This window comes from Schistocerca piceifrons, chromosome 1 (genome assembly GCF_021461385.2).
Source record: "Schistocerca piceifrons isolate TAMUIC-IGC-003096 chromosome 1, iqSchPice1.1, whole genome shotgun sequence".
Lineage (NCBI taxonomy): Eukaryota > Metazoa > Arthropoda > Insecta > Orthoptera > Acrididae > Schistocerca > Schistocerca piceifrons.
In genome coordinates, this window is record NC_060138.1 from 462,898,733 (window position 1) to 462,924,691 (window position 25,959).

At 38.8% G+C, this 25,959-nt stretch overlaps 1 protein-coding gene across 1 annotated transcript in view; it reads left to right on the forward strand.

Annotated features, from left to right (window-relative positions):
• The window catches only part of LOC124738352 (probable cytochrome P450 304a1), a 157,110-nt gene extending 131,630 nt beyond the window's left edge, over nucleotides 1-25,480 (forward strand). The window contains exons 6-10 of the mRNA XM_047248602.1: nucleotides 2,899-3,079; nucleotides 6,515-6,632; nucleotides 13,980-14,121; nucleotides 14,422-14,640; nucleotides 25,079-25,480. Coding sequence (XP_047104558.1) covers nucleotides 2,899-3,079; nucleotides 6,515-6,632; nucleotides 13,980-14,121; nucleotides 14,422-14,594 — 614 coding nt within the window. The 3' untranslated portion in view covers nucleotides 14,595-14,640; nucleotides 25,079-25,480. The remainder of the gene's footprint in view (nucleotides 1-2,898; nucleotides 3,080-6,514; nucleotides 6,633-13,979; nucleotides 14,122-14,421; nucleotides 14,641-25,078) is intronic.
• The last annotated feature ends 479 nt before the right edge of the window (nucleotides 25,481-25,959 follow it).

A 25,959-nucleotide genomic window follows, 5' to 3' on the forward strand; every position in this document is an offset into this window, starting at 1 on the left:
CCGTAGCGGTCTCGCGGTTCCAGACTGTAGCGCCTAGAACCACTTGGCAACTCTGGCCGGCCAAGATTAGTATGTGCAACACTGAGTAACGTAGCCGGATAGTGGCATTGTGATCATGTGGTCACAATGTTGGACTACGGATGGGGGAGATTTGGGTTCAAATCTCCCTCATGCACTACTTTTTTTTTCACAAAATTATGAACTGGTCGCCCGGACATTGACGTGTCTGCTCGTTGTATTTAAATTTGTGTCTGCATAGAGGTGTAGCGTCCGTTTGTAACAATGACGGGTAAAAAATTGACCTACAGACATACGTACCTCCTATTTAAATTTGCTTTACTTCACGTCTATGTTCACAAATTTTTAAGTTCTCAGACTACCGGTTTCGGTCAGCAATGATCATCTTCAGCTCTTTTTTTTTTTTGAAAACATGTCGTAGTATACTGTTGCCATAGTGGCATCGTTAAATGATAAACACAAAATCAGCGCCAGCATCGCCAACATATATAAATAAAAGTATACACAAGAGTCATCTTGTCAGCAGCACTTCTGTTCTGTTGGAGGCATATATCGCTCAAATCGTTCAGATCAAGATAAGACCAGACACACAAGATGAACACGCAAACAACACACCACACTGAACAAGACAGGTAACCAGAGGAGGCAGAGACTGCAAAGTAACGATGGACACAATACAAAAAAGGAATAACATAAAAGAAAGTTGGCAGTGCATTAAGGCAGTACTCTTCCTATGAGAGGGTTAAACAGATTCTCAGAGAAAACACCACGCGCAGGAGATCAGTTTCCATAACATAACAATGACTGCATCCGTAACGACAGCATCAGCAGCCAGGAAAATATTTGGTAAACAAGAGCCTGACAACTACTATACCACACAAGCAGATAGAAAGAGCCATATGCAGCAGACCACAAACGATACAACACACAAAACTGAACACCTACCAATCACAAACAAAGAAGAAACTAATCAAAAACAACAAAACTTGGAACAGAGCACTGAGGCAGTCACAAAAACCAACAAAATTACTTCTTTCACAATGGGCCCCTAGAGGAGGATATGTGCACTAACAGATTGGGAAAGCAAGATATTTTTCACACTGCCCAGAGTTTCATATCACGATAGTTAAGAGTCTTATAACGGCCTTGTAAGCCAAAAACTGGTAAACTAAATAAAAATGTCTTTTATACTACTTGTAATGAAATGTAATGCCATAAATGGTCCAAATAGATGATGCAACATCAATAAAGATAAACGTAAACATCGAAACATTGGCTATTGTCAAAAACATCACCCGGGTGCATTCCCATAAGTTGTTTGAAAATTTTATTTGGTGTTAGAAACTTAAGTTTCACACACGTTATCTTTTTGACACATGACAACATACTAAATGCGAGGGCTATCCACAAAGTACATTACGTTCTGGCATTAAAAATAAATAAAGAATTGGAATTTTTTTTTATTATATACAGATGAAAGCCACACTTAAATACTACTTTTCTACATAGTTGCCATTTAAATTAAGGCACTTATCGTAGCGATGGACGAGCTTGGAAATTCCTTTGTCGTAAAATTCGGCCGCCTGCGCCTTCAACCACGTGGATACCTCTTCTTGAAGCTGTGCGTCGTCATCAAAACTCTGCATAGCCAACCACTTCTTCATTGCTGGGAATAAGTGGAAGTCGCTCGGTGCCAGGTCGGGACTGTACGGCGGATGAGGAAACAACTCCCACTTAAAAGATTCGAGAACTTCACGAGTGGCATTTACCGTGTGGACCCGGGCGTTGTCGTGTTGTATTGATCTTCTGAGGTTGTGCAGAGTTTGGCAATACCTTTGAGAGTATACTGTAGTACCTCTTTCCAGGAAATCCACAAAAATCACACCTTTTCTGTCCCAAAAGACAGTCGCCATTACCTTCCTTGCCGACATTGTCTGCATGCATTTCTTGGGTTTTTGGGGGGAATTTGTGTGCCCCCACTGCATTGTTGCAATTTTGTCTCGCAGTTCACATGCTTAACCCATATTTCGTCACCAGTAACGATGCGATCGAGTAATGAGTCGCCATCTTTCTCGTAAGCATCCAAAAACGTTAACGCTGCAGCCATTCGCTGATTTTTGTGAATCTGTCAAGATTTTTGGTATCCATCTTGCACAAAACTTGTGGTAACCAAACTTTTCGGTAGAGATTTCGTGCAACAAACGTCGTGAAATTTGTGGAAAACTCATAGAGAGTTCCGTTATTGTGAAATTACGGTTTTCACGGACCGCGGCATCGACTTTTTCGACAAGTTCGGCAGTCACTATGCTGGGTCTTCCACTTCGCTCTTCGTCGTGAACGTTAGTTCGGCCATTTTTAAATTTTATGACCCATTGACGCACTCCACCTTCAGTGATTATGTTGTCCCCATACACTTCACAAGGCTGCCGATAGATTTCTATCGGTGTATAGTTTTTTGCAGCCAGAAACCTTATTACAGCACGCACTTCACACTTCGCAGCATTTTCAATTAACGCTGACATTTCAAACTGTCACAGTAACTCAATGGAGTACAGCACGAACCTCTCACTAGCACGGCAGGATGCCAACTGAGTGGCGGAATGCCATGACACCAAGATGGCCGCGCTAGCCCCGCCCCTAACGGACACAAACGAAAACGTAATGTACTTTGTGGATAGCCCACGTATCTACTATGGCTGACACTGTACACATACTTTTCAAACGTATTTAGCAGCACAACAACGGAAATATCGACAAACTGGCCAGTTACAGCATAACAAATTACAAATTTTCCTTTACATTTTTACACATCTCATATATCATGAGAAATTGGTATCCACTAATCTGAGTAAAATGCAATGGAAACATTGGCTGTTACAGCAGAACAGCTGTCCCTGATTCTGCTGGATTTCTTCTTCCCGGCTGCCTCTGTGCTGTCAGCCACCTTGACATGGGCACTCATCTATGTGGTTCACAACCCAGAAGTGATGAGGAAGGTGCAGGACGAATTGGATGCAGTCGTGGGCCGCGGGAGGCTACCCACACTAGACGATCGGCACAAGTGAGCACGTCACACGTATCTCAGCAGACTTTATATTTATACACATTACTACGAGGGTCATTCTAAAATTAACCAGACATATATAACACTGATGAGGCATCTGTCCTGGTGGCATTGCGGGTATGTGACGTAGTAAGGAAAAAATGTAAGTGGAGCAGAGAATTTGTGGAGCAGGGAATTTGTAACACAGGTTGCAACTGGGAAAATCCAACTGCTTTTAATAAAGGGCAGATTATTATAACCCAGCACCTGAGAACAAGAATCTCTGAAACGATGAAGCTGGTTGGCTACTCATGTGCTACTGTCATGAACACCTACGGAAAATGATTGAAAACATGAGTAGGTGACAAAGTATTGTATGTCCTCATCTTACAACAGAATGTGTAAGTTGGAGGCTTGCCTGTTCTGTAAAGCAGATCTGATGACAGAATACTATTCAAGTGCAGGCGCATTTGTTTTCGAGCTTATGTTGTCAAACATGGGGTACTTCACATACCACTATCATTTTCTCCTTCTTTCGTGTTGTATCTGCATATGGTGTGTGGTAAGAATGATTGTTGGGGACCTACATATGAGCTCAAATTTCTCTGAATTTACCAACCTAGTAATTTCTACAGACCCGTGTCTGACTCCTATATGTTTCCATGTTGACTGAACAACACTTTAAGTTATGACTTCAGCACATACTGGCTCTCTGTGATTGTACTGTGCACCAGTGATAACGTGTTGCCTGGCCAAATGAATCACATTCCTTATTACACCAAGTTGATGGTCATGATCAGATATGTCATCATGTAGGTGAACAGATGCTCAAAAAATATACTGTGCCACGGATGCTGGCTGCTGGGAATGGTATAATCCTATATGTGACGTTCACCTGGACTCCCAAGAGGCCAGTGGTAGAGACTGAAGGTACAGTGACAGCTGTACACTATGTGAGCATTATTGCGGATCACTTTCATCCATTCATATGAATGGATATTAGCAGGATAACTGTCGATGTCACAAGTCTATAATTATGCTAAAGTGGTTTACAGAGCATGATAGAGAACTCACATTAATGTCTTGGCCACATAATTCTCCTACCCCACTAGAACACATCTGGGATGCTATTAGGGACTAGCTCCATGCTCCCAAACCAGCAGCTCATAATTTAGGGGAATGGGGGAATTGTGTGACCCGTAGGTAGATATATGGTGCCATATACCTCTGGAACCCCCAGCAAGGACTTGTTGACCGAATCGGTGCCACACAAAATCCCTGCTCTACTGTGTACCAAAGTTGTATGAAGTGGCAATTAAGCAGGTGGTCATAATGTTTTGGCTCATTGGTGTATGAAAATGATATGGTGAATCAGTTGTAAACTCAGTAACGTCAGGAAATTGTAGTGAACTTCAGGAAGATCTGCAGGATGTAGAAGGATTGTACAGAGACTGATAGTTAACCTTCAACATTAAATAAATGTAATGTATGGCAACTAAACAGGTGGAAAGTTCACTATTATTTTGTTATAAAACTATTCAGTTACATAATTGAAAATCAATATCTAGAAACAGGAACAATGGCATAATTCCGAGAAGTGCCTCTCCAGGATAACTGAAGATGGAAAATGAACATAAAACTTGTTGCAGGAAAGTCAGACGCTTGATTGGGAGTTATTAAAATATCTGACTGAAATGTAATTCAGCCACAAAAGTGGAAGTTAGCACATCTTTCTTTTGATCATTTCTTGAGTATTACTCGTCAATTTGGGACTCTCCACGAACAGAGGAGATAGAGAATAGACAAAGAAAAGCTGTAATTTTCATCAGGTTTTCATTTACTAAGTATGACAGCATTACAGAGATGCTCGTGAAAATCCTATGGCAGTTGCTATGAGAAATTTTCTACTGCACAGAGATGAGAGGTTTATTGTTGAATTTCTGATAATCATTTTACTTCCTCAGACACGGATCCATAAAAATTACTAGGTTGGTAAATTCAGAGAAATTTGAACTCATATGTAGGCCCTCAACAATCATTCTTACCACACACCATATGCAGATGCAACACGAAAGAAGGAGAAAATGATAGTGGTATGTGATGTACCCTCTTCTTTATTTTAACTTATGATGAAACTTGGGTACATAATTCTGTGCCAGAGCCCAAGACTCAAAGCATGCAGTGGGAACACTCTGGATCACCTGTTCATAATGAATAAAAAATGCAACCATTGGCTGGTATGCTAATATCAACCATCTTTCTTAGTGCCATAGTCACATTTTCTTTGAATTTTTAGAGGAGCAATATACTATCAACAGCATACACTACTCAGGCATGACTGAGAACATAGTCAAGCCCACACAGAGGAGGAAATTTCCAGGAGGGTAGAGGAAATGCATGCCGCTTCTTCAAGACAAAGTACAACCACATACACTACAACCGATGCAGCAGACTATTGGTAGAATGGATGGGAGGGTTCCTACTTCACATTCCTTATAGCTCTGACCTTACTCTTTTGGGTCTTTGCCTGTTTGGTCTCATGAAAGAAGCTTTGCATGACATCAAGTCCAGTGGTAAAACAGAGGTAAATAACGTAGTTCAAAATTTGTTTCGAAATAAAGGTAAATAATTTTTCATGAAGAAAGAAGATCTGAAAGAAGATGGTATGAGTGCATACAACTATTTGAATGCATGGTGTCTGTTCCTTTGAAAGAACAGACACCACACAGATCCCACAGCTGTAAAAACATTATATGTAAAGTGTAGGGGGCTCTGGCTGATAGCAGACATTCCTCTTCAATTTACATATAGAGTGCACATAAGTTGTAGGGGATTTCAAGGAAAAATGAGAGAAAAAGTTGTTCTGATTAAGTAAACCAGTTTGCTGTACAACTATCTGTCTGTTTGGTTATTGAATGACCCTCTTATTTTATTATTATTGTTATTGTAATTAAATTACTTGTCAATGAAGATTTTATTCTTTTGTTGCAATATATATGATTAGTTATATAGGTTATTCTTATGTATCTCCATAATCACTGAGTTTCATTTCATCCCTCAATGCAAGTACTTTCACTCTTTTCCTGAATCATTGCAAATTCTCAGACAAGTGATTTAAGACCTCTCTAAGTAAACTGTCCTACTCCCATACTTCTTTATTTGTGAATGGAAATCTGCTCACAGATTTGTTTATTTCTTTATTTGCCCTAAGATGCATGGTTTGGCATCTAGTGGCTATGGTAAACTGTAATAACTATTACATAAAAATAAAAGGTTCACCATAATTTCATAACAGAGTCTGTGGACAAATCTCGCTAATCTTCTTTTGCCACTCCATTAATTTCAATGAATATACCACATTTCTTCAAGTTTCTCGTCAACTTCCAAATTTAAAATTCATTTTAAGCTATGTCACATGAAAACTGGAGTGCTTATGCTCCTTTGTTCTTGCAGCCTACCATATACAGAAGCAACAATAAGGGAGGTGATGAGGATTCGGACCGTCACCCCCATCTCTGTACCCCATAAGGCCATGGAAGACACCACCCTCCAGGGTTACACTGTGCCCAAAGTGAGTCTTTATTTGTGTGTTTATTTACTTCTGCAGTGAATATGTCAAACCCTAAAAATCTGCAAGTGAGCTGGAAATTTTACAAAAAATTAATGAGTAATTTGTATCATGGGTTAAAGAAGTACACACATGCTGCAGTGGCCAATGTACTGTGAGGATATTTACACCCAAGTCCACAAGAGAAATATCATTACAGACTTTTTCAAGAAATGTCTTTCACAAATAGATTTTATATTTATAGCTCACCTAATGCACAGTTTAATACTAATTGAACTACATCTTTTGTGTTCATATGTATCTCATAACTTGGGCTTGTATTGTAACAAATGGAATTTATTCTGTCTTGATTTGACATTTAATAATAAACTACAATGGAGACATGATGTGTGAGGCAAGGAAAAAAAGGTTCTCTTTTGACCTGTAGCCAATGGCGGCTCGTGAGTATACATTCTGGGTGTTCACAAATTTTTTGATTCAAATAAATTTGAGAGTGTGAAGCTAATAGCATTTGCTGTATAACAGTTATGCTTATCAACAGATTTATACAACTACAGCCACTGCCAATAATAATAATAACAACAATAATAATAACAACAACGATAATAACAACAACAATAATAATAACAATATTATGAAGAAGATAGATGCTACACACCATATGTTGGAGATGCTGAGTGGCAGAAATGCACAACAAAAAGCCTTGTCGGAAAGTTAGCTTTCGGCCAACAAGGCCTTTGCCAAAAACACACACAACTCACTCGCTCATGACCATAGTCTCTGGTGGCAAAGGATGTGTTGGACGAAAGATAACTTTCCGACAGTCTGTTTCTGTTTGTTGTCCCTTTCTGAGACTCAGCATCTCTGCTATGTGGTAAGTAGCAACTACCCTTTTCATAATATTTGTGCATTCCATTCTGTATTTTCCATTGTTTAATAATAATATGATGCATAACTTATCTGACACAAGAAAGAATTATTCTTGTGGAATGGCTTTGTTTTGTACGTAGTTAAGTACAGGTTAGGACAATAACGAAATAATGTGTAGCCTCTCTTTTCTTCTTCTGTGTAAGTGGGAGTTTTCGTACTTTTACATTTTTTCGGACAAATTTACAAGATCCCTAACAGATTTATTTGTTCACGAATTTACTCCTGGGCTGAAAATCAGATATCCTTACGCTGCACCTACACAACAATGTACGCTATCTTTAGAGTTTCTTGTTAAATGTTCGCTTGCAGTCACGCTTATTTGATTTTCGTCGCTCTCGCACCCGAAGGATCTGTTCTCAGAAGCCCTAGTTCCTTTGCAGCTAACTTTTCCTGGCAATTTACTTTTCTGTTACCAGATTGAGATTTTACTCTGTAGCGGAGTGTGCGCTGATATTAAACTTCCTGGCAGATTGAAGTTGAGTGCCAGACCAAGACTCGAACTCGGGACTTTTGCCTTTCATGGGCAAGTGCTCTACCGATTAAGCTACCCAAATAGACTCATGATTCATTCTCACAGCTTTACTTTTTTGTTAGCATTTAAAATAAATTCAACGTAGTTCGAAAGCCAATTCCCGCACAGTAAACAACCAACTCTATAAACACGAAGTGCCGTTTGTGGAAATGATTAAATTCAAGTAGTAATGTCTATCAACATGGTCACTTGACTAGAATACAAATGAGATCCATAAGGGCCTAAATCACACCACCGTCGATCCCTCATTTAAGTGAATATCAGAAAAACCTGTGATACAGCTTTTCGTCAATTTTCATATATACAATGTGGGCCTAAAGCAGGCAAACCTGACTCACCATAGGATCAATAGTTATCAGAAGCACGAATGAAAGCACTCATAACTGACAGTGATGTGCTTTAGGCCCTTATGATCCTCAGCACCTCAAATGGATTACTGTGTTATAAAATACATAACTTACTACAACTCATTCAGAAACCCACAAAATATGTTTGCTGTCAGTACAACATTAACATATACTGGCGTCCGATCTTATTTCTCAACATTGAATGAATTATCAATCTGAGGAGTGTGCTGTCATCATAAGAACAAACTTTATGTAAACGTTACACTATGTAATCTTCTGCGTTTGCTGGAATCTCATTAAATTTCATTTCACGTGGAGCGGAAGCCAAGCTGTCGAGTACAGTCAAAATACAATAATTAGGATACGTTTTATGCTGTGCGTTACACGTACATCAACTGTGATGATACGAGGCAACAGCTTTACCGGTGCTTTTTACTTGGACAGCATTGGCCAGGCAAATGATCCTACTAACCTGCTGAGATGTGAAAACGTATAAAAATACGAGCAGAGAAACAATATAGCTTAACTTTTAAACAGAAAGAAGTAATATATGGCAAAACTCAGGCGATATGCTTCTTAGGTGACCGGACGGAAAACATAACATGCTCTCGATCTTAGCTAACATAGTATTGTAATTGAAAACAAGAGTGACGAAAATTCCTGACTTTAAGAAGGGTAATTTTTCTTCATGAGCTATGTGTGGCATAAAAGCGCTGATCTTCCATATAGTTAAATATTTGAAGTCACTGAAGGTATTACAGTCACTCGTCTGGTAATCTCTAAACTCCTTCCGTATCGGACTCAGAGGGAATACGGTACTTTTCAGTACTGCTACATTGATAATGAGGCAATCAGCAACAGAATCCCAAGCCAACAAAAAATCCACATTTTCTCCTCCTCCTTTATGACGTGCTGCTCTGCATTTCGCCATCGCTCAGCAGACGTGTTACAAAGCTTGGTGCATTAGTTCCAGTACATGTGGCAGCTTAAATGTCTTGTTATTTCTCGTGACAGATCCCTTAACGTGCCTCCAGATCAGTTATATTGGGTTCAGATTGCAATATTACGGAGACAACTATAAAAATGCAACATTTGTACAGTGTGTTCGATGCCGCAAACATTGTTTTCCACGTTTCTACAATGCTTTTCACTTTGTCTCTTGAGAGACCACATCCACCCTACAAAACAATTGGCGTATAAAATGAAGAATATTTGATTTTTCTCCAGAAAATGTAATTGTGTAATGTTTTCTTAATTTCAAAAGTCTTTAACAATTTTTTACAAATTTCGATAATTAAGACTGTATATTTGCAATGAAAACCAAAGTTTTGCGTGTGATATGTCATTAGAAACTAGAAGACATGCATTTTTCTTGAAAAATGATGGTTAAATATGAATTAATTAATGTATATTTGATGACTTCTATATTTAAATGACTTCGGTATTCAAACCAAACATAAAGACATTGTAGCCCACAACAAGTTTCGAACCGCCACCCGCCTGCATACACGATAATCATTCCACTAAGCTACCGTTTACGCCACGCGTACTAGTAGCATACTTTCTCTTTTATTCATTACACAGTGTGTCTTGAAAACATCAAAAGCTGATTTTTCTATGTAATCTTATGAAAAACATTAAGAACAACTCATTTCTCGCCATTGACAGTGTTCCGCGCGCATGTTTCACTACGAAGCAGGAAGCAGTGTTATCCATTTTCACCGTACTTATGAACAGCAAGACAATCACAGCACAAATAGCTTTTACAGAGACGGTGACTGTAGGCGATTTTTAAAATAAAAATTACGTAGTTGAAAGTATAATTAAGAAAAACGTTGGTGGCTGTTAATACATCAGAATGTCTTAAAGATTCTTTTACAGTGACGTAGTAATAAGATATCTAATACGTAAGTTGGATCTACTTCCAAAAGACCACGGTACGAGGGCTACGGCTGCTGACCAATTATTGCATTTATTTGTTTCCCTCACTCTCATCTGATACTTTCCCTCTTTGGGGAAGTGTGTTGAGGAGTTTGTAGTGTTTTGGCTTTTACTCCAAGTGTTTGATGGTGTGTGTGATTTTTTTTTAATGTGATTTTTGGATGTCTGTGTAACGTCATGAATGTTCTGTGTGTGTCTGGTACTTGCCTGAGGTTGGCGAGGTGATTGATTTTAGGGGGAAGGGAACAGGATTGGGAATTAGAGGTAAGGATTTTCTGTTCGACTTAGTCGCTGAAGATCGTCATTCGATGTTTGTGCTTGTCATGGGACATGTCATTCTGACCTAGGGAATGGATGAGGTCATTTCCAGATCTGGAAGAGCTCTCATATATGGCCCTTGCCCATTCTTGGAAATGCTCGTTCAGGAAGAGGATTTCAGCTGTGGCGTGCAGAACATCAGTGGGGAAACCCAGGGGTAGATGCAGTGCCCTCCTGAGGGCATGGTCCTGGGGCCTCTGGAGTTTGTTCAGATGCTGCTTCGCCGAATATCCCCAGACAGGGCATGCATACTCCATTACCGGCCGTATAATTAATTGCCTGATTGCCTGATACACAGTTACTCCTTCAGAGCAGGGAAGGGAGCTAGATGCGTTGAGTATTGGATGTAGGATGGACATTATGGCACATAACTTTCTGTAGACCTCATGTATGTGGGCTCCACATTAAGACGAGAGTCCAAGGTTACACCAAGATACTTTGTTTGCTTACATCAGGCTTATTCTTATAGTAGGATTTATGCATAGTGAATGAGGATAAAAGTCTGCCACAATGTGCTACCACCTGGTGGCACTAATGTAAACTTCTAGTTGAATGGCAAGAGCTAGTTGTGCACAGTGTTTAAATCCGTATGAATTTGGCTCATGAGGCAATTACATCACACGAGTTGCGCATACACAAAAAAGTCTCCTAAAAACATGCACAACAGAAGGTGTGCTTGCGACCCTGATGCCATGTTTCTCAGAGTCTAGAGGAACAGTAATATGTTAGATTTAAGTACCGTATCTTTCACATTGCAGCATCTATGTTAGTTTAACAATAATCAGAGAAAAATAACCACTAAATCCGCAAGGTGTTGAAAGTTAGGATGTTCACGTGCTCTTACACAGCAGCTGCCACTGCCTGTAGTCGTTTTTAAGTAGAAAGGCATGCAGTTCTTTTGTTAGCCTTATTTAGGAACAGAACTTTCTCCTAACATAAAACTACTTGGGTACATAAAGTCATTGGTCACATCAGGTGGCAATCTAGGATGAGAGCTTCTTTCAATTTTAATGTAATGAAATTTGTAAAGGAAATTAAAGTTTAGTGAGAAGAAATAAAAACTTTGAGGTTTGCCAGTAACGTTGTAATTCTATCACAGACAGTAAAAGAATGAGTAGAATCTTGAAAAGATGTTAGGGCCTATAAGATGAACACCACCAAAGTAAAACAGGGTTGATGGAATGTAGTTGAATTAAATGAGGTGATGTTGAAGGAATTAGAGTAGGAAATGAGACACTAAAAGTAACAGTTGAGTTTGCTGTTCGAATTGAAGTAAATAGGATATAAAGTACAGATAGCAAAAGAGAGAAACACATTTCCGAAAAAGAGAAATTTGTTACCATATAATATAAATTTAAGCATTAGGGAGTCCTTCCTGAAAGTGTTTGTCTGGAGTGTTGCCTTGTACAGAAGTGAAATGTGATAAGCAGTTCAGACAAGAATGGAACAGAAGCTTTTGAAATATGTTGCTACAAAGGATGCTGAATATTGGATGTGTAGATTAAGTAATGGGGAAGTACTGGATCAAACTGGGAGAAAAAGAAATTTATGGCACAACTTGACTAAGAAGAACTCAGTTGACAGGACACATCCTGAGGAAAGGAGAAATCATCAGTTTGGTAACTAGGGAAGTGTGGGGAGCAAAAATTGTAGGAGACCAAGGTATGATTATAGTAAGTGTGTTCAAATAGATATAAGTTGCAGCAGTTGTTCCGAGATGAAGAGGCTTGTACAGGATGGATTATCTTAGAGAGCTGCATAAAACCACTCTTTGAACTGAATACAACAATAATAACAACAAAACCAGAGTAACACACTCCTAACATAAGAAAGTATACTTACCTTTCCAAAAATTCTTTTGCTGTAAATTAGCTGTGTCATTGATGCATTTAATACTGTCCTTTTCAATATCTGAGCTAACAAATGTTGTATACAGGAACTGATAGTTAGTATAATATTCAAATTAATTCATCTACTTTGCTATCCATCAATATTTGTGATTTATTCAGTGTCATTTTAACAGTGGTCAACTTCATAGATCAAATTTTCTTGAAAATTTCTTAAAAATTAACTTCAGAGACTAACTATGCAAGTGATAAATTATTGCAGGCTAAACTGAAGCTGACTTTACAAAAACATTTTAATTTCTTTGCTAAACAGATTTTGAGGTTGACTTCTTAAAGTATTGAAGTTGATTGCTAAATGGAGACTGATAGAGCATGTCTGCCGGTGGCACTGTACACCACACTTAGCTAAAAGTTGGTACATGAAACATATTTTTGCAGTAAAATGATGCATTTTTTGACACAGGAAAGTATGGCTACAAGACAGTACCGGTAACAATGAAATTTTAAAACAATTACAATCAAAGATTAAAAAATTGTGGAATTCGTACCACAACAATATGTTGAATAAAAAACTTTTTGAATTACACAAATTCTCAAAGAAGACAAAATGTTCTTCTTTGTAAAGAATGAAATGAGGCTTTCAAATAAGATATGTGGGTCCTAAAACAAGTAATTATTAGCAGAGTCAGATTTTTAAGTGCAAGAACTTTCCATGAGCCTTCAGTTATGAATACTTCCTTAACTATGTCTAAACAACAATTAAATTATGGTAGATTGCTACTCACTCCATAGAGGAAGTGTTGCGTGGCAGACTGGCATTTGTAAAAGTATATTGAAAAGTAAACTAAGCTATCAGATTCATCGGATTTAGAAGTGCCTGTGTGTGTGTGTGTGTGTGTGTGTGTGTGTGTGTGTGTGTGTGTGGAAAATGTGCTTGTCTCAATCAAAGCCTCCTCTATGTGATGAGTAGCAATCTATACTAACAAAGTCATACTGTTTTATTATTCCATCCTAGATTTTCGAATAAAGATTGTAGTAATATTCTGGTAATATCATGAACAATAAAGAGTAAAATTTAACAAATTTTTGTTGGTACTACACACATGGCTGTGCCTATTTCACATAAGAAACATTCATTTATTTCAATATTAGAATAAACTAGTTGCAAACAAGGATTAGTCTAGATTGTGTATCTTGTGCACTGTATACAGATTTATATACTGTTGTTTTTGGGTCTATTTCTGGTATTTTTGGAACAAGGGATTGCATTACAGGCTTCAGCTTCAGTGAATATCAAAAACATGGGGATAATGAATAGTGCTTGACTTTCAGTTGAGAGTGAATTTTCCATCAGAATACTAATTCCTCCCTTGTATGTGAGTTACAAATTAACACAATATGTGAAAGAACTGAATATGTGATTTTCTTATTGTAGGGAACTGTTGTGATAACATGCTTGATTAGCATGCACATGGATGGAGATCTGTGGGGTGATCCAAACAACTTCAGACCTGAGAGGTTTTTGGATACTGATGGAAAACTCAGCAAGAAGGACTTTACCTTGCCATTTGGGGCTGGTACGTATACTGCCTCTTTAGTGTTACAGTCACTTTTTAGATTTACCAAGACTCCAATCTGGTAACACTGCTACCCACCTTTGGCCAATGCAGCACTACAAGAACAGTATTATATAAGTTGTGTTTAAGAGAGAGAAAGTACTCACTATCATTGAGTTGTTCATGTCATAACAGATTGCCACAATTATATTTGAATCCCAATTTTTATCTTCATCTTATTGCATGTCATTTAAGACTTGCTAGACATTTGCTGATAACAGGAGAAGAGTATGCACACATACAGACCCCTCTATGTTGCAGGTAAACGTCTGTGTGCTGGAGAGACTTTTGCCCGCCAGAATTTGTTTCTCACGTTCTCGACACTCCTGCAGAACTTTTCAGTTAAGACAGATGGCATGCCTCTGCCAGACAGCAACATTCCAGGCATCATCGAGACAGCTCCTGCATTCTGGGCACGGTTTGTGCCTCGCTGATAGGACATATCACATTCCCAGGTGGACATCCACAATGAAAATACAGGCATGAGGCGATAAGTACATTTATTAATAATCAGATTAGGATACTGGACAAACATTAGAAATTAGTATTACATTTCAGTATGGTATAAAAAGCTCTTGCTGAATGTGAATAATTAAGAAGTAAAGATACAAGCTCGCTAACTCACTGAAAAACACACACACACACACACACACAATATCTGTATAGATATGTTGTGCTGCAGTTTGGCAGGTAGACTGGTGTGATGTTTTTGTGTTAGTTTGAGTGGGCAATATGAAAAAACAGGCAGGGAGTGGGAGAGAGGATTGAGGAAGGGTGGCTGATGGCTCAGAGGGAGGCAGCAGATGTGCAAGATTGGATTGTGGGAGGGATAGGCAATAGATGACTGTGATAGAAATCCAACACATGGTACTGGAACTGGTGACTTTGTGCAGCGTGTGATGCTGATGCTGATGACATTGTGGGGGGGAGTGGACTGGAAGTGGGTGACAGAACAGAGGGAGGGGAAACTGTGTGGGAGTTGTTGTGGTATATTGAGGCCGGAGGATTCTGGGAACAAAAGATATATTGCAAGGATAACTCCCATCTACATTGTTTTGAACTGAAGGGTGCAATTTTCTTTGTGTCCAAGTCAGTGTCACTGCATAATATTTGCATCCCAAAAGCAAAGCTACTTAATTAAACTGTTACGTGCTCAATATGCATATTATATTTAAATTCTTATCTACACAGAGTGTTTCAGAATTCCCATTACAGACTTCTAGTGGCTGTAGAGGGGATGTAGTAGATAAAACTTCATAATGAACCCACATCCGAAAATGTACCAGTCAGATACAATATAAGTTGGAAGACTGTATCAGTTTTACTTTATATGTGTTCCATGTTAAAATTTTATCTACTAACTTCCCTCTACAACCTGTAGAAGCCTGTAATAGCAATTGTGATAAACCATGTACTTGGTCCTAAAAATTTAATAGATTCTGCTTATGCTCTTTCCATATTTTATGGCTTATTTTTATTTCATGGCATTTTGACTCTTGATACCAAATGTGTTTTTGAGTAGTTCAGATTTTATCTGTTAACTGGGACTATGTTTCTAAGCTATCAAGTGTATTAATGATGCAGTCCTGGATTTTTTCTACTTCACAATTTGAGTTATACAACAGTATCATCTGAAAGCAGAACTGATGGAATGTTGAAAAATGTATCTGTATGTAGGCAAAATTCCTTTACTGAAGTAGTTAATCCCAATAATTGCTATGTATGAACTTAAATGTTATGTAAGACATGATACAGGTGATCATACCGTAGTTATTATTTCATACAATATGGGTTGTAACTAACAGAAGCATTTCTTTTGGGTTAATAAACTGCATTGCATATGTATAAGATATCTACATGCATACCCCACAAGCCACCACATGGTGCATGGTGGAGAATATCTTGTACCACTGTTAGTCATTTCCCTTCCTGTTCCACTCGCAAATAGGGTGAGGGAAAAGTGACTGTTTATATGCCTCCACATGAGCCCCAATCTCTGGTATCTTATCTTAATGGTCCTTATGCAAAATGTATGTTGGCAGCAGTAGGATCATTCCACAGTCAGCTTCAAATGCCAGTTCTCTAAATTTTATCAGTGGTGTTCCTCAAAAAGAACATCGCCTTTCTTCCAGGGATTCCCACTTGAGTTCCTGAAGCATCTCTGTAATACTTGGATGTTGATTAAATGCAGTGGTAATAAATCTAGTAGCCCATCTGTGAACTGGTTGTGGAGACCCCAAACAATTGAGCAGTATTCAAGAATGTGTCACCCTAGTCTTCTGCACATGTCTCCTTTACAGATGAACAACACTTTTCTAAAATTATCCCCATAAACCAAAGTTGACGATTCGTCTTCCATATTACAATTTTCAGAAATCCATCAGGGACATCTCAGCCCTTCTATAGCTGCCAAAGCAGGTGATGTGATTGTGACGTGATTGTGAAGTAGACTTGAAGGGTTTTAGTTTGGGGAATGCCTGCAGAGTGTTTCCATCCATCATGTGGAGTGCCAAGAGTGAATTACAGAGGAGGTGGTTGTTACAGTATGGAGGTGTTTTTTATGGTTGTAGTGTGATAACCACATTCAACTTGAGAAAATGTTAAATACAAAAGGTTTTAACACATTTTACAGCATTGTTTATTGTGTACAATAGAGGAGCAGGTTGGAGATGATGATCATATCAGCACGACTTTGCTCCATACACCAGCATCCAAGGTCTCTGCCATCTCTAGTTTCAGCTCTTGATTAAGAATGGGGATTGCAGTTCCTCCACATAGTGTAATGTTGAAAAATAATCCTTAGTTAACTATGTCAATAACAAGTTATTAAAGTGTTTTTTTTTTTTTTTTTTTGCGAACAGTAATTATGGCAAGACAGGTTCTAATGATTGTTTAGTTGTTTAAGAATGAATCATTATTCCATGTTCTTGTATTCATAATAAAGTTATTCATTTGAACCAAGGATTTCCACTGTTTTTCACACACAGTACCAATAGATCACAATTACCACTTTACATTCTATCTTGTCATTAACTATGCTATTAATTCCACGCCAAATGCTGTACAGCGAAGTGAGTACAGGTAAAAGGCCATGAGGTGCCCCTCTCAAACGTTATAAGGATCAGTACAAGAAAAATCTGAAAAACTTGAACATCGATCCGAGTAACTGGTCCACAATAGCAGAAGATTGAAGAAGCTGGCACTCAGTTACCTCAAATGCTCTTCAAAACTTTGAGCTGGAACGTCATAAAATGGAGAATGACAAACGCCTGAGACGTAAACTCCTCCACCTTCCATCAGCTGTAATGTCTGTGGCTGCCTGTTCCACACTAGGATTGGATTGCTAAGCCATCAATGACTCTTCCACACCTGAACCGTGACAAAGGAAATCTCAGGAGAGAAATGAAAACTCGGATACCAGTATCAGCTGACGACGAATTGCTCTCCAGAATCATATACTTCATTGTGTATTCATTGCCATATGATTCCATGAACATAATTGATGTTTTATAACAATTATTTCCTAACCATAAAATCAACATGTTCCTCACATAATACTTCATAAGCTCCCATAATACTCTGCAATCATCATCATCATCATCTTGATAACAACAGTGTCACAAGCACCTTCCACATAACAGCAACATCATGAACACAGTGCATCATTGTTCGTATAATGAAAACCTCACCACAGAGAAACACAGAAGACAAGATACTGAGGTGACAGGCCAGGAGGCTAAAACAGAAAAGAAGAAATTGCCTCTCAGCTGTCCATAATTTCAAGTTCTTTGTTTTGAACAAAACTTCAGTGTTTCACTTACAACTAGTTTCTTGCAAAACTATGTAGTAATACATAACATCCTACATTTAAAATTGGTGTCTTCATTATAGAAAAAAAAGAATCACTTTTTCTTTTGATGAGTACAAGAAGTTTAATACTTTGTGAAAATAGTGTAAATAAAGGTAGATCTGGTACTGCAATCCGTTTGAAGAAGGAAAAATTGTGGTAGCGTTCTATGGGACCAAACTGCTGAGGTTATCAGTCCCTATTGAAGAAGAAGAAGAAGAAGAAGAAGAAAGAGGATAGTATAGGAACTGGTTAACAGGATAAGCCATTCCACAGTCTTCAGCCCAGTTGGAAAGGCAACTTGTTCTTGGTTGAATGATCAATGTCATTCTGCAATCAGGTCAAGGTGAGCTGCTCTACACAGGTTCAAATGCTACCCAACTGGAGAGAACCTTGGAGCCTTTTGGGAAGCAAGGGCAATGTGTTACTGACTTATTAGGGAGCACAAGAAGGGAGTGTGGCAACAGTTCCTGACAACCCTACGCCATTCCACTAAAAGTACAGTTATATGGAAGATTTCTGGAAGAGGTGTCAAGTGCACAGTGGCTGCTGTAAAGGTGATCAGAAGTCTATAGATCACTCTGCAAGACATTGCCCAGACTATGGTGGCCTATTTTGCAATAGCTACCACCACTATCAGCCAGAATTGAGATTTCCAGAGCGAGCTGAAACTTCCGTTCCATCACTAATGAAGAATACAACTGCCCCTTCTCCATGAGGGAGCTGGATTCTGCCCTAGCTGCAGCTCGTGACACATCACCTGGTCACCATAGGGTCACTTATAGTACATTACAGCACCTCACAGGGTGTAGCAAAGAAATCCTCCTCAGTCATTTTAACCACATTTGGGCATCTGTCACCTTCCTGACTAGTGGTGAGAGGCCATTTTAATTCTGTTCTTAAAACCTGGGAAGGACTGAGCATACCCAAGTAGTTATCATATTGTTGCCCTCTCTAGTGGTGTGGGAAAGACCGTGAAGCAGATGGTCAAATAGCGCCTTCTCTGGATCTTAGAATCCAGACAGCTCCTTAGATGCATTCATTGTGGCTTCAGGAGGTATCACATCACCTTTTATAACCTAGCTTCCCTAGAAACAGATATAAAATAGGCTTCCCTGCACTGGCGTCATCTCCTGGCTATACTTTTTGACATCAAGAAGGCCTACAGTACCTTTTGGTAGAATATTATCCTTGGGCAGCTCCATGAATGGCATTTTTGAGGAAGTCTCTCCATCTTCATACCATCCTTCGCCTCGCCCTGCTATTTTAGACATCGAGTCAGTGATTTCCTCTCTGACTGCTTTAAGCAGGAGAATAGTGTCCCTCTAGGTAATGTCTTAAGTGTCACTGTCTTGGCCATAGCTATTACTAATATCATGTCCATTGTTAAATATCCTGTCCAGTGCCCTTTTTTGTTGACAACTTCCTCTTCATGCCTTGCAACAATTTGTCACATGTAAGTGACTCTTCAACAGTTGGAGGAGAAGTTTTAAATTGTCAACCAAGAAGTCTGTGTGTGTCCTTTTAAAGATTCCCATTCAGTTTTAAACTTTTCTGAGTTGAATTTGAGGGATACTGTTCTTAATTTTAAGACACCGTGAGGTTCCTGGGCCTCACTTTTAACCTGAAACTTTGAAGGTTGCCACACCTTAGTGACCTGAAACGTCTGTCCCTGAGAACACTCAGTATTTTAAATTGTTCTAGCCACAAGTTGTGACAACAGCAGCTTTACAGTTTCAGGGAAAGTGGTGGCAATTACGAAGTAATGTGGCTCATTCAACAAATTTAAACGATTTAGCTCTGTATTAACTTTGAATACGGAACACATTACAAATGGAATTTCTCTTAAGTTGCACAGAGAAAAGCTGACAAAATGACAACCACATTTCTAGCTGGACCTACTCCCCTGTTAACAGCCAGTATGCAGCTGAATTTGTATGTTATTTTATCTTAAACAGCATGCAAACCATGACAACCATGCCTTTTCATGGGTCAGACAAACCTGTGACCATTCACTCATCCACACACTGTTTCCTGTCAGTCCCATCTGGAAGGAGAGCCTTCAGGAATAAGGAATGAGTTAACAGGCAGAAAGAACCACTGCTGATTACTTCTCTAAAGTACACTAACTACTTCTACTTTATAGTGGATGATAAATGATGCCACAAAATTAGTGTTATCTGAATGGGAAAGGGTTGCAGTATATTCCTAGATACCTCATTAAACACTGGTTCTTGAACTGTAACTTGGCTTTTGGCGAATCATAAGTGGCTGTATTCAAATGCCTGCCAGTTCAAGTTTTTCAGGTTTTCTTTGATGCCTTTTCATGGGTCAGACAAACCTGTGACCATTCATTCATCCACACTGTTTTCTGTCAGTCCCATCTGGAAGGAGAGCCTTCAGGAATATGGACTGAGTTAGCAGGCAGAAACAACCACTGCTGGCTACTACTCTCAAGTACACTAACAACAAATTATGACTAATTCTAATGTACTCAATTGATTATTATGGGATTGCATCTAAATTACTTTATATATATGTATGTTAGGAGAAAAATAACTACTTTGCAAAAAGCCACTCCTCCTCCTTCTATACTACTCAGCTGCTGTTATTATCTAATACTTCAAACAAAGTATATTGTTTCACACAGAACAGTATTAGCTGTCTGTATATTGGCAAATTCATGGTATATCCAGTATGAACATTAATGTTGTGCAGAGTTACCTTCATGAGTCCAGGTACTCCGGTCAGTGTTATTTGATACAAATTCTACACACTTTAGCATATTATATGGCGATTTGAAGTTATGTTATGTAAGCAGTCTTATGTGTAGGTAGATTGTATTTCCCTTGTATACTACCAATGAGCTTGAAGTATGCCTCCTGCTTAATAATGAAGCTTACATGATCTTTCCACTTCATATCTCAAAAAAATTTGCCAATCAGCTACACTGAAGTATCAAAGAAACTGGTATAGGCATTCATATTCAAATACGGAGTTATGTAAAGAGGCAGAATATGGTGCAGCGGTCAGCAATGCCTATGTAAGACAACAAGTGTCTGATGCAGTTGTTAGATGGGCTACTGCTGCTACAATGACAGGTTATCCAGATTTAAGTGAATTTGAACGAGGTGTTATAGTTGGTGCATGAGCAATGCAACACAGCATCTCTGAGGTAGTGATGAAGTGGGGATTTTCCCATATGACTATTTCATGAGTGTACTGTGAATATCATGAATCCGGTAAAACATCAAATGAAACTTCCTGGCATATTGAAGCTGTGTTCATATCAGCGCACACTCCACTGCAGAGTGAAAATTTCATTCTGAAAACGTCAAATCTCCAACAGCACTGCAGTCGCAAAAAGATCCTGCAAGAACGGGACCAACAACGACAAAAGACAATCATTCAATGTGACAGAAGTGCAACCCTTCTGCAAATTGCTGCAGATTTCAATACTGGGCCATCAACAAGTGTCAGCATGCAAACCATTCAATGAAACATCGTCAATATGGGCTTTCGGAGTCGAGGGCCCACTCCTTTCCCCTTGCTGACTGCACGACACAAAGCATTATGCCTCGCATGAGCCGGTCAGCACTGACATTGTACTGTTGATGACTGGAAACATGTTGCCTGGTCAAATGAGTCTCATTTCAAATTGTATTGAATGGATGGACGTGTACAGGTATGGAGACAACCTCGTGAATCGATGGAGTCTGAATGTCAGCAGGAGACTATTCAAGCTGATGGAGGCTCTCTAATGGTGTGGGGCGTGTGCAGTTGGAGTGATATGGAACCCCTGAAATGTCTAGATATGACTCTGCCAGGTGACACATATGTAAGCATCCTGTCTGATCACCCGCATCCATTCATCTCCATTGTGCATTCCGATGGACTTGCGAAATTTCAGCAGGACAATGCAACACCCCACACGTCCAGAATTGCTACAGAGTGGCTCCAGGAACGCTCTTCTGGGTTTAAACACTTCCGTTTATCACCAAACTCCCTGGACATGAACATTTTTGAGAATATCTGGGATGCCTGCAACATGTTGTTCAGTAGTGATCTCCACCTCTTCGTACTAATGGATTTATGGAGAGCCCTGGAGGATTTATGGTATCAGTTCCCTCCAGCCCTACTTCAGACATTGAGTCCACGCGATGTCATGTTGCAGCACTTCTGCATGCTCGCGGGTGCCCTACACGATGTTTGGTAGGTGTACCACATCCTTTGGCTCTTCAGTGTATTTGTGTGAGTTGACTGATTTCATCTGTGACTTAAATTGATATTGTATTCATAGAATGCCATGTTGACATATTTGCATTTCTGTTCACTTAAAGCAAATTGCAACTCATTGCACCATTTTGAAATATTTCAAGATCTGGTCGAATATTTATCAGTTATTTTGAGACAGTACTTCATTGTATTTTTAACTATTTGTCTGTGAAAGGTGTTAGGTTGCTATTAATACAGTCTGCCAAGTCAAGCACATCCCTTTAGAGTGCCAAACATGTTCCCTTTAGTATCTCTCTACCTACACCCCTATGTATTGTGTTACATCTATTGTGCGGTAGTCACTGATTTCTAGAAGTTTCTTTACAATGACTCTTCTCTCATCATGAACTGTTCTGCTATATACATATTTACCCAGTGCTTGGTAAACTATCCTACAAAACTTGAGCCACAGTTCTTCTACATCCTGCTGTCCAAAACTAAATGTTTCAGGTTCCTCCTTGAGATATAGTACTTCTGCCTCTTTATGTAGTTGCTACAACTATCTCATGGCCATTGACATGAGATTCAATGCGAATATCCTCAAAGAAGTGAAGTACACTCGTTTCCAATAGCTCTAATATATGTTTGTCACTAGTGGGCTTCTAAACTATCTTTTCTAAGTGGTTACAGAGTAATCATTTAGCTTTGTTGTACATGATGTCTTGACATGTCCATCATTTACAAAGCAGTAATTATCCCGGTCAGTTGTTGTACGATGAATATCTCCTCCATTGATGATAATCTGACTTGGGAACACATTTACTAGCAAGGTGATACCTTCTCTAAAGTTTTGGTTACATCTGGGTGTGAGTCAGGGGGTTAATAGGACCCAATATTCAGTTTATGCCCACCATTGATACTAAGTCCTGCCCAAAGAATGTCACATGCAGTTTCCATTTCTATCTCCGAGTCTGAGAGTCTACTGCAATGAATATGTAACCTCCATATCCCATTAGCCTGTTCTTACTATGTACATTTAAGTTATCCCAAAAATCCCACTAATATCAATTTTGGGTTTTTACCAACTTCCTGTACTTAGTATTTGTGAGCTATGAGGAGCACTTCAAACTCTGATGCTTCATTGCAATTGCTTCAGCAGCTGGTCACTTGGATCTTAGTACTCTCACCTCTAGGAACCTGTCTTTATATCTTACAATAATACTTCATGGTCTCCTACAGCTGTCATTTTCTGGAATGGATGGAGATTTTCCTAATCTAAAAGACCTTGTGTGCACCACACTCAGAGTCAGCTACCTGCAGCAACACACTTGGCTACCTTTGTAGCAGCATCTGATGTGTAGTGTACACAAGACCCAATTATGGGAACCCTGTAATTTTCAACTCTTATGACCCAAACCTAAGAAGTCACAGCCTAGCTTGTCACACAACCTTCAAAATCTCTGGTTCAGGCCTTCCATTTGATTCAGAACCTTGGGGCCAAGATCAGTTCTGGGGCAAAGCTGTAGATCGCAAGCTTCACTGGAATCCCATTAGCAAGGTTGCTCTTTTTATTATTTTCTGTCAATCACTGGAATAATCTTAGCATGATCTCAGAGTCCAGATGATGGGCATCATTTGTTCCAACATGTGCCTCATTCCACAGCTGGTTGCACCCTGCCCTTTTGTTGTTAAATTGTTGTAATCTTTGATATGAGACCTGAAGATCAGTTTTGGTAATTAGGATCTGTTTCTACTCATGTGCATCTGTTCTGTTTTAAGTAGGGAGCCTCCATGGTCAGAAAGCCCATTTGTCAAATTATGTAAATTGAGTTCTGCTATAGAGATAGGTTTCATAAACATGGCATCAACTGAAGTGTTACTCTTGTTTGTAGTTTGACCATGTTTGTCAAATATAATGTACTCAGTAGATAAATCAGTTGATTCAACTGCAAAGTTAATATTATTTGAATCATCACACAATATAATTTCTTTGCTTTTGGTCATACAGAGGATCATAATTTGTTCAAATTTGCACTGAAATAGGTACCATCTGTTGCACCTTAGATGCAGATAATGATAAGTTTTGATTGCCTAATCTCAACAAGAGAAAAATGTTTCTAAATATTAAGGCACTTTCTTCTATAGTGTGGAAAACTGAGTACTATTCCTAAATAATATCACACAAGCACTCCTTCTTTTGAAAGTTCTGAAACAGTTTTTAATGTGCATTATAGTTTGTAATATGAATTACAGAAAGGTTACTCAGTTTTAAGCCAATGTTCTATAAATTATACTACACCATGTCATACATGGGCCCTTAACATGTACACCTTTTGCCTCCTAAAATGCTATGAAGTTCCTTCACTCTTCCTATCACAGAAATATAAAAAACAAGATTAAGGACATACAACTGCAGCTTCAGCTGCAGGAGCCTGACACTTGCATCAGAGCTGAAAAGGATGCTACAATATGTTTGTATGATGAGAATATTTTTGAGCTTCAACTGGAGGATACTGACATTTGCATTCCAGCTCAAAAGAATGCTACGATATGGTTGCATGACGAGAATATTTTTGAATAATATCTCAAAAGAACATTTTAAACTAACAAGTAACATGTCCACAGAAAGACATTATGGCATTTGAAAGGAGCAAATCCTTTTAGAAAAGTGTGGTGATTGTGTGTGTGCGCGCGCGCGCGCGCGCGCGCGCGCGCGCGCGCGCGCGCGCGTGTGTGTGTGTGTGTGTGTGAGAGAGAGAGAGAGAGAGAGAGAGAGAGAGAGAGAGAGAGAGAGAGAGATGTCATCCTCTTTATTGTTTTCTGTATACCATTAAAAATTAAATTTTATTTTCTCAGGTGACTGGACTGATTCCTATGGCAATACTCAGGATTTTGAAGAATATGCCACTGCAACAAATCACACCCATCTACGTGCTTCACATAAAGGATACTAATATTTGGATGAATATATTTGTGGATGTTCAACACAAGGCTGCAACCTAGGACAATGTTAATATAAAATTAATTCAAAATTTTGCCAGTATGTTCTTGGACACTGCCAGGTTGGCAGTTTTTTATAAATTTATCTATTATCATTGGTGATAAAAGTATTTTCACAGGAAAAGTTTCACAGGCCAGCAGATGGCAATTTCCATCAAAAGAAAATGACTGTCACTTTGGCGGAGAACTATTTTTTGTGTTTCTAATAGTCATACATTTGTAATATTTATGAATAAAGACTGGAAGCACATAATTTTATGTTCAGTGTAATTGGCATTATGATAATCAACCACATCATTGCTGCAATCAGAGCAAATTGCTTCATAAAAAGTTTGATTTCCTGAATTTTTGATATAACTGGTTTTTTTTTTTTAATCCAGAAGCAGTTTTCTGAATTCAGAGTGAAGTCTTTGTGTAGAAATGATACTTACTACATATGGTAATGGATATACTAATGTTTATGGAAAACACTGAAGTTATGTGGGCACTAATAAGTATTTGTGTATTGCACAACTCCTTCCTTTCGCCATATCAAAGTCACTGCACATTACATTTAGGGATCAAGTTGCAAAATTTGTGGTATCTTATAAAGGACAAACATCTGCTCTTGTTTTCTGTTTATGAGGGATATCAGCAACTGTGACAACTATTGTGTGTGTTCTGCCAGCTGTCAACCTTTAGGATAATTTATTAATGAGACCGGAGCTAGAAACATATAAGTGATCTTTGTTTCATAA